General features: G+C 31.9%; 6 protein-coding genes across 7 annotated transcripts; 3 read left to right on the top strand and 3 right to left on the bottom strand.

Annotated features, from left to right (window-relative positions):
- Positions 1–4: 4 nt before the first annotated feature.
- tum (Rac GTPase activating protein tumbleweed) lies at positions 5–6,717 on the bottom strand. 2 transcript variants are annotated; one of them, XM_076407729.1, is made up of 13 exons: positions 6,588–6,717; positions 6,316–6,459; positions 5,966–6,255; positions 5,748–5,910; positions 5,248–5,411; positions 5,063–5,194; positions 4,837–5,006; positions 4,658–4,778; positions 4,101–4,247; positions 3,793–4,043; positions 569–701; positions 358–509; positions 5–302 (listed from the first exon to the last, which is right to left on the bottom strand). In XM_076407729.1, the coding sequence occupies exons 2-13, from the start codon at positions 6,428–6,430 to the stop codon at positions 254–256; spliced, it is 1,887 nt and encodes a 628-aa protein (XP_076263844.1). In that variant the 5' UTR covers positions 6,431–6,459; positions 6,588–6,717; the 3' UTR covers positions 5–253. The 2 variants fall into 2 exon arrangements, with proteins under 2 accessions (XP_076263844.1, XP_076263845.1); XM_076407730.1 differs by having other exon boundaries at positions 6,607–6,680.
- A 224-nt stretch (positions 6,718–6,941) lies between these two features.
- Positions 6,942–8,814, top strand: LOC143198485 (tumor susceptibility gene 101 protein). Its single transcript, XM_076407732.1, has 8 exons — positions 6,942–7,079; positions 7,132–7,216; positions 7,274–7,503; positions 7,559–7,667; positions 7,722–7,927; positions 7,986–8,162; positions 8,221–8,354; positions 8,403–8,814. Exons 1-8 carry the CDS (start codon positions 7,041–7,043, stop codon positions 8,587–8,589), a joined length of 1,167 nt encoding a protein of 388 aa, XP_076263847.1. The 5' UTR covers positions 6,942–7,040; the 3' UTR covers positions 8,590–8,814.
- LOC143198486 (uncharacterized) lies at positions 8,703–9,442 on the bottom strand. The gene has a single exon (XM_076407733.1). It carries the CDS (start codon positions 9,313–9,315, stop codon positions 8,863–8,865), a length of 453 nt encoding a protein of 150 aa, XP_076263848.1. The 5' UTR covers positions 9,316–9,442; the 3' UTR covers positions 8,703–8,862.
- A 198-nt stretch (positions 9,443–9,640) lies between these two features.
- Positions 9,641–9,996, top strand: ND-MNLL (NADH dehydrogenase (ubiquinone) MNLL subunit). Its single transcript, XM_076407735.1, has one exon. The coding sequence runs from the start codon at positions 9,776–9,778 to the stop codon at positions 9,944–9,946; it is 171 nt and encodes a 56-aa protein (XP_076263850.1). The 5' UTR covers positions 9,641–9,775; the 3' UTR covers positions 9,947–9,996.
- A 45-nt stretch (positions 9,997–10,041) lies between these two features.
- LOC143198484 (uncharacterized) lies at positions 10,042–11,700 on the bottom strand. The gene is made up of 2 exons (XM_076407731.1): positions 11,567–11,700; positions 10,042–11,509 (listed from the first exon to the last, which is right to left on the bottom strand). Exon 2 carries the CDS (start codon positions 11,507–11,509, stop codon positions 10,094–10,096), a length of 1,416 nt encoding a protein of 471 aa, XP_076263846.1. The 5' UTR covers positions 11,567–11,700; the 3' UTR covers positions 10,042–10,093.
- Positions 11,701–12,920: 1,220 nt separating this feature from the next.
- Positions 12,921–14,399, top strand: LOC143198489 (uncharacterized). Its single transcript, XM_076407737.1, has 6 exons — positions 12,921–13,067; positions 13,118–13,205; positions 13,281–13,510; positions 13,564–13,878; positions 13,946–14,128; positions 14,189–14,399. The coding sequence occupies exons 1-6, from the start codon at positions 13,032–13,034 to the stop codon at positions 14,288–14,290; spliced, it is 954 nt and encodes a 317-aa protein (XP_076263852.1). The 5' UTR covers positions 12,921–13,031; the 3' UTR covers positions 14,291–14,399.
- Positions 14,400–14,434: the final 35 nt, after the last annotated feature.

Raw genomic sequence — 14,434 nt, forward strand, 5'->3', positions numbered from 1 at the left:
TGACTTAAAAAAACTGTATTTATTCTAAATATACTACAAACAGCGGAAGTTTATTTTAACATTTTCCCAAAACAAACAACGAAACATATTTCTTTGAATATTAACACGTTAGGGGTTAATAATATATTCGGAAAATAAATATAAAAAATTGAAATTAATATATAAACCTAATCATATTAAGATATATCTAAATAAAAGATTTAATACAGTAAACCTATAGCGAGAATATTATAAGTATACAACAGAGTAAATATTAAGTGTAAATTGGCGGGGTACCAAAGACTCTTTTCCTCTTGATCTTTCTGAAAATTGATGTATCAATAAAATTAATTGATGAGAGGGTTAATGGATACTCACCGCGAACCTGGGGTGAAGAATCGCCGATCCGGTTTAAGCAAGGAGTCGGTACTGGGGGTTTGTTGTAAACCGTTAGATGGAGGATAGTGGCTGACTACATTCAAGAATGATTGCCAGTATTCTCGTGGGAGACTTATTAACTGTTCCATGACCTGTAAAACCATAGTATTACGTAGCACATTCTTATATCGTTATCTCACTCAACGCTCACCGCTATTTGTTGTCTTGTTTCGGTCAGCAGTTGATTCCTATTCGGGTTGTCAGAAGAGAAACCCACAACCGTAGGGCCAAACACTTTAGCTAAATTGCTAATGGGCATTTTGCATTCTGGTGCTTCTGCAACCCTTAACAATAAAAATTAAATATATGCCTTTAAAAAAAATCTGAATAAGGATGGCAATGACACACATCTTATTAACCAACACTAAAAAATATTTGACAAGGTTCAAATTCATGTTGTTTCATAATCAGGTTGATTAAAATTCTGCCGCAAATGTGTACGATCCAGTCATATGGTTTATCCTAAATGACAGTGAATTAATCAAGATATCAAAATCAAAAGTCTTCAAAAACTTTGAATAGGAACGAGGTAATGGGGCCTCTTCTTAATAATAAATGCGTTAGAGTAAAATATTAAGTTATTGGTTATATTGGAAATATTCTTATTGTGTTGCACTGAATATTAGTATGAACACTGACTAAAATCTCTCTCAAAAAAAAATGTTAATAAAAATATACCTTGATGTTAGTTCGATTCGCAAATTAAATTTGTGAAATGTATAAAAATAATACAGTTTTTTTCAATATAAACATAATATAATAATAATAATTGGAATAATAATTCGAGAGATAAATATTGGTCTAGAAAGTATCCATAAAAAACTTAGGATATGTAGGTCTTTAAGGGTTGTAAAAACATAGAATTTAAATAATGTAAAGATTATCCACAAAGAGGTCTAATGGAACTTCCAGACAATTATTTTAATAGAACACAATTTTTAAAAGCATCAAATAAAATTAAGGGAGATTTATAGACATAGATATTTCAAAATGGCACATTAGGCCATCCTTGACAAAACGCTAATAAAAATAAAACAGATAAATGAAAGACAACAAAAGTAAATGGGAAAAGGTAAAAGGTAGAATAATATTTGATTAAGTTTTGTTAATTATATTTTTTAATAATTCGTGCTAGAAACAGGAATGGTTTTATTCCTTAAGCAAAGTTAAGGTGTTTCTGTTCATTTCTCAATGGTAGTCCAAGAACGACTACTATTGAGAAATGAAGTTTTTTGCTCTGCTTTAAAAATCAGCTATTAAAAAACTGAGAGGAACCATCATCTATTGTTAGGAACAACGCGCACTAGTGGAAAAAAAACAACAAGTGGATCAGCAAATGCTGTAATTAAAGAATAGCTTGCATAACAAATTAAGTTCCGAAAATACTTAATTAAATAATATATAATAAAAAATATGGAAGATTGAAGTATCTCAAATTGTTACTTAGTAAAGAAAAATGAAATGTTTAATTGCGTTTCACGTGATTTACTTTCTTAGAAATAGGCCTGAAAAAAACAAATAGTAAATCAGATTGCTGGACAATATGGCCAATGCCTGTAATGCCTTCCTCATCATCATTATACATTCAATTAAATCGACTTGCTATGGGATGTGGTAATTCGTTCTATAGACATGCAGGTCGAGACAGATATACAAGCAAGAACTGTCTGGAAACGTGGAAAGAAGGATACTCTACCATAGCCCCTCCATTAACTTGAAATTGACAAATGGTGGAATTGTGAACTAATATTGAATTGGAAATTAACAGTGTAGTAATTGACTTTAATACTGGCTCAGAAAGCGACAGTTGCTGAAAGAAACTTTATTGGATAGAGTATATACACTGAGTATACATATAGAGTCTATACACCACCATTGCATGTTTTTACTGTCACCTTCGCTTAATTTACAGATTAATTTCTAAAATATTTGTAGGAATGAAAAATGACGTTCAATTGAATGAGTGGAGTAATAGTATATTAATAAATAATAAGTAATAGCAAATTTATATACAACCTTTAGATTTTATGTAAAACAAATATATGTTCTTAAAAATGAGTGAATTTCGAGTTATGTCACATAACTTAACATAAAAATTTTAAACCCTAGCGCTATTTAATATACACTTCCGTTCACATCCGTTAAAAAGATAAAGATTCTCTCTACGTTCCCTCTACGTTACAAAAGATGGTACCAGCGAAAACGAGCACTCAAAATAGCGAACAGGAATTTGATATATCATATATAATATATTTAAATGTATTAAAAAATACAATAAAAAATTTGCCGGCTTGGTGACGCAGTGGTAAAGGCAGTGGGATGGTCCTCCTACTGTTGCGATAGCCGCGGGATCGAATCCGGCTGGGGCATGGTCGTAAATTTATGTTTGTGATTGTTCAAAATCTGTGAATGTTCTAGGCAAGAGTGTAAAATCCGACAAGGAAAATGATCTCAGTCACGCCAGTAACCAGAATGGGTAAGACCGGATGTCTTCTGGGATGATTTCTAAAGTTGGTCACTCGCCAGTCGGTAGGCTTAATGCTGAGGACCATGGTTCAGATAAACCCATAGTTGGTAAAAGGAGACTTAAAATATGTATAAAAAAAAATTAAAAATTTAATGTATATTTAATGGAATATGATATATTTGATATAACAATAGGGATTTGCGGGACGTGTAATAGTAAAAAATTCGTCGGCTGAAACGTGTAGAATGTTAATAGACATATATTGACGAGCAGTATTAGTGAAAGAACTTGTCAGTAGAGTAATATAGTTACGCGGGTTTATATAAGATGATATTATTGTAAGACAAGAAGTGTCCCGAAGAAGTAAAAAATTTGATACGCGGAATTAGAAGAGCTGCGCCCACTCATTAGAGATTAGTCAAAGAGTCATTTCTCATCGATTAAAAGCTTTGGAAATTATCAAAAATAAAGAAATGGGTTATCATATGAATTAAAGCCTAGACACGTTGAACGGTGTATTGCCCAAGAGGCCCAATTTACCTTGAGATGCTAAAATGGAATAGAATAGAAAATAGAATCTTACCCCATCATCCGCCATGGTTTCCGGATATTGATCATTCGAATTATCATCTATTTCGATAACGGTTCATAAGATTGCATATTCAATAGAAACTAAGAACCTGTCTAAAGATGAAACTAGGAACAGCTGCTATCTCATAATACACTTGAATCTACTCTCATACAACCCTTAGAAGGAATATTACACCGTCTTATTTTTCAGTTGCTGGTAACCTACTACGCCAAAACATAATTTTGAATACCGGAATTTTAGAATCTTTTGAGGGGGTTTTCTGCTTATAGTATATATTAAGGATCACCATCCCGGAATATGAAACTATAATACTTACTTTTGCAAATGAAGAATCAAGTAAGCTAGAGTGTCCCTGTTTGGTTGGGGTAAATTGGAAATGCACTGATGAAACGCCGGAACCACGTCCTGAGAGTCCTCCGCCTCCACCGCCTGAACGAAGTCCTTCCACAGCCTGTACGTGGTAATAGGCTCAGTCAGCGAACGCAGAAAGTCCTTAACGCAGCCGCAGAGTATGTGTATGTCCATTTGATTTATGGAGGGCGTGTTTTTTCCTTTCAAATATTTCTCCTTGAATAAATAAAATCGATTATATTCAATGCTGGCGTCTCTGCAGATTGAACATACCTTGAGCGACTTGACGTCTTTCTCTGAGGCCGATATCCTGTAGAGGCCCAGTTCGTTCAAACCCCTGAGTTCGATTTCGTTAACACAGTGCATTATCAAAGCCGGTACCATCGGTGGTGTGGTTGGTGTATAATCACTTATGATGCCCTAACATTATACAGATATAGATTGTTAAAACAAATATATCACCGAAAAAATTTCAATTTTTAAAAATACCGCCAAAGTAATATGTAAAACATGTATGATGAGCATACTAAATCTTCAAAATCAATCAAGAAGATTTATATTATAATCTGAGTTAAAGGAAATTTAGACAAGTGATGCTTCAAAATTGTGTTCACCTATGGCATATATTATATCTACTATTAATGATATATCTAAATGTAAGTCAACTGAGATAGGCGAATATTTTTATTTTGAACTTCAAGCAAACATTTTTGTTCAACAGAATTTAGAAATGTCAGAACTTCAATGTAAATAAGCTAGAAATATTTAAAAAGAAACGTTGTTTTGACCAGTTTTTTTCATAGAACTAAATAATATGAATGACGACTTACCAATATGTTCTTATGATTTGGGGTGTTGATGAGCGGTATACATGGCAATGGTAACTTATCCTTACACTCCATGTGACAGAGCGACCTGCATTCCTTACATTTCAAGCCGGTTTTCCCAAATCTACCCCAACAAATCGTCATTAATAATATAGCTGTCACTGAAGCAAAAATACGATTACCTTATCCGTTTTTCGCAGCAAGCACAAAAATCAGGAACAACCATGGTTTTCTGCTGAAGCGTATGTGGGCGATTTGACGTGGAGGTGGCCCTAGGAGGCTTTCTGGGACTCTCCGTTCGGTTCCATGTTTCGAATACTAAATGAGGCGGTGGAGCTGACGCGACTGGTTCCTAGAAACAACCGTATTTCTTAGTTTCAAGACTGATATACTACCACATTAACTTACACTGGGACAAGGCTCATTAACGTCAGGACCATTTACCCCTGGCACAGCTTCAATAGTAGATGTAGCTGTTATGGGTCCCTGTTTAATGACCGTAACAGTTGTTGTCGCTCTCACAGTATCCGTAGGTCCAATCTAACATCATCAATTAATAAAAACTCAAGCATAACAGAAACAGCTCAATTTACCTCAATAACTTTACTAGCCGATGATCTTCTCTTCTTAACGGCCGGTTCAGGTTCTCCACCAGTGCTAGCTCTATGCTTCTTCCAATCCCTGGACTGTTTCACATACCTGGACAAGTCCAGGTCATCTTCGGACCGCGAGACGCTGAAGTCAGATAACATCGAGCCTAGAAAGTAGACTATTAAAACAGCGTGAACAACAAACAACGTTAATAGTAACATTTTAATCAAAAGCTTATGAATATAGAGGGAGTTCTCGGTCGTTGTCTTATTTAACTAAACAAATTTGTTATGAAGTTTATTGGATGAGAAGTAATTGCTTAATGTCTTGATTTTATTAGGTGTTGCCTTGGCCAATTTGCCAAATTGAATAATCAAATGTTTGAGTCTAATCAATTATTATAATATTAAGTACATATATATATATATATATATATATATATATATATATATATATATATATATATATATATATATATATATATATATATGTTTCTTAGTACCTGTTGAATTAATTTCATTAATGGCACTCAAATTTCTAACCCCATACTCATTGTTCTCTCTAGCAGATTTGTTTAAAAATGACAATTTCTCCTTGGCATCTTGACTGATTTTAATAGTATTATCATAAAGCAGTAAATCTTTAACCTGGTCTAGCCGTTCTTCCTAAAAATATGTATATTTACATCCTATACTCATTTAAATAATTACTTCAACTAACCAAAATATCCTTTTCCCTGTACACTTTCTGTGTTTTCCTTCTTTCTTCATCCAGCAAATGCCTGGCTCTGTTCAAACGAATTTCCAGCTCACTGTTTTCCCTCACTTTTAAATCAATTATGTTTTGAAGTTTTTCACACTGAGCTATAGCCTCGCTGTATTTTTCCAAAATCATTTTTGTATCCTCAGCCAAACTCAAAAAGGCAGCTTCAATTTTCTCATCACGTCTGTTTCTCATGAACCTCATTAAATCATCAAACATTGCCACTATTGATAAGTCACCATTTGATACTACAATTATTTTTATAATATTTAAAAAATATAAAAATTACAGAATAAACTAAAGTTTACCAGCACTAGCTGACGATGCCTCTGAATGTCCACTAGCTGTGCTTTCAGCATCTGAATCCTCTGAACCTTCATACTGTTTATAGGATATAGGTGTTTTAAATTGATAATCAGACATGTTGACAAAATAACATATAATTAGAGAATCTAAAAAAAGAATTATATGATTGCCTTGTTAACAAATATTAAGTTTCTTTAGCACTAAAAATACCCAAAACTAAATATTTCTACGAGACTTCTCCATATATATATATAAAACACACATAAATACATACCTCATAAATTCTTTTTTACCTTCAGTTAATCCACTTTTACAAATAAAAGATACCGTTTGCCTTTTTTAAATTTCAAAAAATGGTTAATTTAACCGTTTTAAAATTGTCAGTTATTTTCTGTCATATAAACAAGCAGAATAAGCAGCATTGCCAAATCGTTCAGAGGAAATAATAGTTATCAAATCATAATTTTATTATTTATACTAATATATTACTGTAATGCTAATTATTTTATTATTGTGTTCTTTTTAAACACATTGAATAAAAAAATATACAACAGTAATAATAATTTTTTTACAATGTATTCTTTTTTTACTATTTATATTCCTATTTATTAAAGAAGAAATTGACAGTGACATGTTTATTTTTAAACTTGACGTTTATTCTCATTTATTCTTTATAGTATACAAAATATAGACAGTCACAGGTAGATAAATTGTTTAATTAGTCATCATGGTAGATCATGCGAGATTGAAACAGTGGTTAGCTAAGGTAATATTTACTATCTCCAAGTATATTTTTTTATTATTTAGACTTGTTTTAGTATCAAAATCCTGATGCAGCTTATAGAGATCTATCAACAGCCATGAATCACTATAAAAGTTTAGTTCCTCAGCAGGAAAGTTACAGTAAGATGCGTTAATCCAACCTTAGTTCCTTTTAAATTATCTTCATATGTGTTATAGTATTCACAGATGGATCTTCAAAGGTATTGGTGAATTTAATAGGAACAATTCCAGTAAATTTTAAAGGTGTTACATATAATATTCCAATATGTATCTGGCTTATGGACACTCATCCTAATAATGCCCCTATTTGCTATGTTAAACCTACATCAGATATGAATCTTAAAGTCTCTAGGTTTGTAGATCAAAATGGAAAAATATTTTTACCATATCTGCATGATTGGGTTTCTGTAAGTAGTGTTGATCATATACTGTTTTACATATTAATTGCAGTGGTGTTTTCAGAGTAATTCTGATCTATTAGGGTTAATTCACGTAATGATTGTGACTTTTGGTGAGAAGCCACCTGTTTATGCTAAGCCAAAACAAAGTGTATATACATACCCAACTAATCGTAAGTATATTTGGTGCTTCATCAAGGAATATGTTGGTAAATGTATGTTTGCAGCTGTTATGCCTGTACCACCTGGTTATGGAGGAATTGGTGGTCCAGCAAATCTTCCCTACCCTCCAGCCACTCCATATAGTGGTCAAGGAAACATTCCTTTTTATCCTCCTTCAAATAGTGGTACTGGCTTTCCTGGATATCCACCTTATCCACCAGCATCAAACTTTGGGGTACCAATGCCATCTGCTGGTACAGGAACAATAAAAGTAAACCAAATAATATAAGTTAAATGTATTGATAAAAAATGTACATCAACATTTTTAGGATGAGCATATCAAGGTGTCTTTGATTAGTGCAATTGAAGAGAAGTTATTAAGAAAAATGAAAGAGGAAGTATTGCAAAAGCAAGCAGAGCTGCAAACTTTAAAAAGGACCCAAGATGAGCTGAAACAAGGGAAAATAAAGTTGGACGCTATGCTCAATAAATTGGAGAAAGAACAAGTAATATTCTTGTAATTAATCAGATCTGTTTTTTAAAATGATATTTATAATTTAATAGAAAGACTTGGATAAACACTTATTAATGCTTAAAGATAAAGAACAAGAGCTCAACACTGCCTGTGAAAAGATGGAAAATCAGGAATCTATGGATATTGATGATGCTGTAACAACCACAGCTCCCTTATATAAACAGTGAGTAAATTAAAATATTCAGGATATTATTTAATTATTCCCTGGTAGGTTACTAAATGCTTATGCGGAAGAAGCGGCACTGGAAGATGCTATATATTACATGGGAGAAGCTTTAAGATGTGGGGTCATAGATTTGGATGTATTTTTGAAGCAAGTGAGAACTCTTTCAAGGAAACAGTTCATGCTTCGTGGTTTGATGCAGAAATGTCGGCAGAAAGCTGGTCTTGCCATATAAGGAAATCATTTGATTAAGGATGATAACTTGTGCTTAGTATTAATAATGCACCCACACTTGATAATATATTTTCCAGCTCTCTGAATTAAAGATCTAAAAATCAAACAAAAATATGCTTTGAAATATATTATTGTTTATTGAATGGTATGAGAAAATACATATTCAATTATAAAATGTTAATTATACATAGATATAATTTTAATAAAATTGTAATCACACAAAAAAGTTCTTTTAATTACAAACCTAAATTCAGAATTTCATTAGAATTTCAGTCTAATCACTACTACTACTATAAGAGTTTCTTCGGTGTTTCTTATGTTTGTTCTTTTTCTGTTCTCTTTTCTCAATTGCGCTATGTTTTCTCTTTGATTTTTTATGCCTCTTATATTCTTCACGCTCTGAACTATCATCACTATCTTCACTTGTAGAATGATGCTTCCTTTTGTGTTTCTTCAACTTTTTTTTATTGTTATGTTTTTTCTGCTTTACCTTATCAAGTTTCTGTTTAACTTCATTCTTCCGTAATTCTGTTAGAGGTGTCAAATAATCCACATCCGAGTCACTGCTGGTGCTACTTACATCTAAAACAATCTCCTTATTTGGATCAACTTTCAAAAAATTACGACATTGGTATGTTAAATGTCCAGCATAACCACATTTTTTACAGGCTGCTCGTGTAGTTTCTTTGGCTGGAGGTAAAAGGCGAGAACCATATTCATTATTCATTGTTTGTTATTGTCACTTCGTTCTCTTGTTGATAGACTTTAAATATGTCACATAACCTCTGAAAATTTATTTTGAAGTATTTTGAATAGAAGAAGAGTTACCGATTTTCCACATTTTGTAGAGGGCGCGATTTTTATTATCTTCTATTAATTTACAGTTTATATGAGGAAATAATTTAGGAGATACAAATATATTCTATCGTTCTATATTATTTTAGAGTATTTTTATTATTGTTAGTTACTATAAATTATTGGTACATAAAACCTTTATGTCAAAATATCAACATAACCTAATTGTGATGTAATTTTTTAGATGGCCATAAAAATTGGTGAACTTATAAGAAAGTACTGTATAGTAACCCTTCTTCCAACAATAGTTGGTTACAGTATATTCGCAGATTGGAGCTTTACACAGGAGTGTAAAGCGAGGGACCGTAAACTACTGAAAGAACAAGAGGAAAATGTTGCCAATTATTCCTAAGGGTATATGGATGGTCACTATCCCCGTCACAGGCTTTGTAATTGGATGGTATTTAGATAGGCTCGAAACTGAAAGATTGAGTTACTTCAGAGATAAAAGCGCTCTTTATGGGAGGATTCTGAAGGAAGGAGAGAAACCATCCTGGCCATAGAATTAAATGTGTGTGTAGTACATATTGTTAATAAATGGTAATTATATAAACTACTAGTGTTTTTTTCATAATATACATTTAATTTATTAGTACTATATTATATATACATATTTCATAATACTGATAAATTGCACTATTATTCTTACTTTACAAGTATGTGTGTTTAATTTGTGTGTTTTCTTTATCCTCTGAATTCATAAGCCTCAACATATCAAAGGCATATTTTTTGTTTTCTTCTGTCCATCCCATGTTATTAACAGCTTCTGATTTTTCAATAATTTCTATTTGAAGATCATTTTCATATTGGGTTTCAGCTTTCCACAGCAAGTTTATATCACCACATTCTTCTATACTTTTAGAATGTCGCATGCTCTTACGTTGACTAGATTTCTTGTTGAAGGTGTTATCCTTCAAGGGGCTTGTTTTGAATGTTATACGTCGCTCAGACATAGTCCTGGTAAAACTCCTTGGTTTTATTATTTTCTCTATATGCAATTTGGTGCTGGTAGGTACAAAATCTGAAGCCCCACAACTGACATAAGTTGAATCCAGTTCTGTATGGGGTATTTTATGTGGTGATTTTAAACTAGACTGTGAATCTGTGCTGGTTTTAGAACTACCACTATTCAAAAATCTACCACCATCTCGGCATCTTTTTAAGTACAACTCAACTTGTTGGATTTTCTCCTTTAAATTGTGCTCCATTAAACATAATTTTCTCTCTTTATTTTCCAATTTTCTTTCGCGTTCATTCAAAACTTCCTCCTTCAGATTAAGCATAGCCTCTTTTCTCCTAATTTTTTTTAATTTTTCCATATAATCACACTTTGCATTGTCTGAGTTATTGACAAGGTCATTCACAAAACACTTGCTTTTAGCCCATTGATTTGAGTTTAGTAAGACAGAAGGATGGCTCAAGATTTTATTCAAGTGCTTTTTTAGTTCACTATTACTTTTAATCATAAAAATAAGAAAACTCTTGTATTCAGTGGAATATTGCATACATTCTATATTCTTAATGTAATTATACTTGTCAAAAGGTTTCAAGGTGCTCAACTGATACATAATCCTACCTAACTGATTCATTTTGATTTGCTTCTGCTTCACCTCCTTGTCTTTTGAATTAAAGTTATAGAAGTTATATAATTTAATGACATATTGATTATTTAAAAGTATGTTGTTCAAATCAAGTTGGCCCATGAAGCATTCAACGGTTTTCAATGCAAATGCTATTTGGTACATTATTCTGCATAGGAATTCTTCACGCAAATGCCTCTGCTTATCTATACACTCTGTTTGTATGAAATTTGATAAAACACCAAGTGCACAATATTCTTGCTTTAAATACACATTATTATCTTCTATTCTGCACTCATAAAATGTTAATACATTTGGGTGAACTATGCCCCGTCTCAAATTCACTTTTTTCGCTAAAATTACTTGTTCATTTTCACTTACACCACTTATTTTCACTATTGTAAACAATTCTCCATCAGTTTTATCCTTAACATATATATTGTTCCCTTTTTCACTCAAAATTTCAAAACTTGATAAAAAGCACATCTATATAAAAGTAACCAATATTAATAAATTACGAACACAGTATTATACCAAACTTACATTTTAAATAAGTAAAACACTAATAATAATGAGTTTATCGTTTCATTTTGATGTACTGCTATTAATAGAGTGTTTTGAACTGAACAAATTTGACGCCACCTTTATCGACAAGGCCCTTTAAAAGTCGTTGGTTCGTTTTTAAATTTCATGGTCAAGATAGTCGGTGGTCCCGTACCTATTTGGTACCTGGAGATTTTAAAGATGTTGAGAAGACGGTACCAATTCGGTATAGTGGTGGTACTATCTTTAGGCATTATTACAGATTATTAATATTTAGTAGTTTGAGGATTGAGTTTGACAATTATTGCATGTAAATTAAGGAAGTTTATGAAACATAGAAACGAAACTCAAGCATACATTGTTCGTTAAATACAGTAAATTATTCATAAAGGTGGTGATAATGAAAATGTTTAATTTGAAGTATTTAATTTTATCTCAACATTTTTTGTCCATTTGTGTTATTTAATAGCCCCTGTAGGTAAGTTTCTGATTAATTTACGGAAGTCTTCATTCACGCCCTGTAAAAAATGATGTTACAGGTTCCTCACTGCTAAATGTGCAGTTGTCTTAACACACAAAATATTGAGAATTTTGTGTGTTTGTGGTCTAACATATAACATGGCCTTTGACGAAATTCTATATATGATTATTAATTATTATTATATTATGACTATTATTATTAATTATTTATATGTAAGTATGGTATGTTTCATAGTATAATTCGTCCATTCGGAAAAAATGGTGCCACAGGTAGAGAACCAATGGAATTAAAATTTCCACTCAAAATTTATTTGTTTGAAAATAAGACTACGAGAAATCGTTTTCTAGATGTAAAATAAATTAACTTAGATTTTTCAATAATTGTTTGTTTAACGGCGCATGATACATTTAAAATACTTAATATTGCTTATCAAATTTGTATTGTATTCAAAAAACACTTGTTTAAAATAATCATCTTTATAATAGGTGTTATCTTTATATTTAGTCATACAAATAATATATAGAGTGGGCTAGTACTGATGTATGATTTAAACATTGATTCGATACTTTTTCATTATCTGTATGAATTGATATTATTTTTTATTGAGATATATAAAGGATCTACAATGTTACTTCGTTAAAGATTCACATAAAATTGATTTGCCTTTGAAAACTATCCAACATGAAATAAAATCGCTAACAATTTAGGATGTATTCTAAAATGTTGAATAAAAGAGTCAGCCGCGACAATTATTCAAATTAGTTTCTCTTAATTAGAAGTTGCTTTAGAAATATCAAAAATGAGATTCTAGTCTATCTACCCTATATATAGTTCCACGTATAATATTTTTATCTAAAATGTCAATCTAAAATATTGATAACTTGATATATATATTGAATATTGTGCGGTTGCATTACCAGTATAATTATTATTAGTTATTTTTGAAATTTAAAAGGTTTGAAAGTTTTACGATTTCTAACGACCATGAACAGCGCTGATTTTATGCGGTGGTTGAATAAGGTAATTTTCTTTAATGATATAGGATCTATATATTATTAGTATACTTTCAGTTCTATCAAAATCCTGTGGATATTTATCGAGATACCACAAATTTATTGAATTTCAACCAAGGTCTCGCGTTGGAAAAGGATGATTACAGTTAGTAGTATTTCTTTAAATGAAGTTATTTTATGTTTAAATCGTTGAAATATGATGTATTTATTTTGCGTGCAGCATTTACAGATGGAACTATGAAGGAGTTGATAAACTTAGCAGGAACAATAACAACTTACTATAAAGGGAGCCCATATAACGTACCTATTTGCGTATGGCTTTTGCCTTCCTATCCAAATGACGCACCAATTTCTTATGTTAAACCTACCTCAAACATGTGCTTGGGAGTTTCTAAATTTGTTGATCCAAATGGGAGAATTTCCTTGCCATATTTGGACGACTGGATCCCCGTTAGTCAGCCATAGGGCACTTGATTACATTTATTAAATCATTTCGATTTTAGTACAAAAGCGATTTGTTCGGGCTTATTCAAGTTATGATTGCGACTTTTGGAGAAACTCCAGCAGTATTTTTTAAACCAAAGAGCGACAATTCAAGCCATGTGGCAGTAGCACCAGAAGCAACACCTCGTACTATACCGGCTACCGCTTCTACCAGTCATGGCAGAGATGATACTATACAAATGCAAGTCCCCATTCCCTCTAATCCCGCTGCAATATATTCTCCTCATCAATATCCAAACCCTACTCTTCCTCACTCAGCTGTTGGTAACTTAGGACCAGTGATACTGCCATTGCCACAAGAAGATGCCACGAAGGTATTAATATGACTTTCTGATGATGATGATGATCAATTTTATCAACTTAAAAAATAACTTAATTTAGTATGAACAACTCAGAGTACACTTGACCAACGCAATTGAGGATATTTCCTCTAAGCTAAGTAGAATGAATGAGCATGTACAGCGTGTACAGGAAGAAGTACAATCACTGACAAAAAAACATGAGGAATTCGAAGACGGGAAAGTGACATTAAAATCGATGTTTAACACAATGAAAAAGGAAAAGGTAGTGCCAATATATGTTTAGTTGCATTATAATTCACATTCATATCTGTTAAACATGTAGGATGATTTGGATAGGAGCCTATCGTCACTTAAAGATACAGAACAGGAACTGAAAACTGCAATTGAAACAATGAAAAATAAGGATTCCCATAACAAGATATAAGTATACAAAGTAATATTTATTATCTAATCTTATATTTTTATGTATATATGGTATTTGCTCATCAATATTAAATATATTTGATATCAATATAACTAGCACGTGTATATAATGAGTTTTATTTTATTTTGTAAATCATCCTTTAAA

The sequence above is a fragment of the Rhynchophorus ferrugineus genome, unplaced genomic scaffold (assembly GCF_030347505.1).
Source record: "Rhynchophorus ferrugineus isolate W39M unplaced genomic scaffold, kcgeb_rfMv2 rfM6, whole genome shotgun sequence".
NCBI lineage: Eukaryota > Metazoa > Arthropoda > Insecta > Coleoptera > Curculionidae > Rhynchophorus > Rhynchophorus ferrugineus.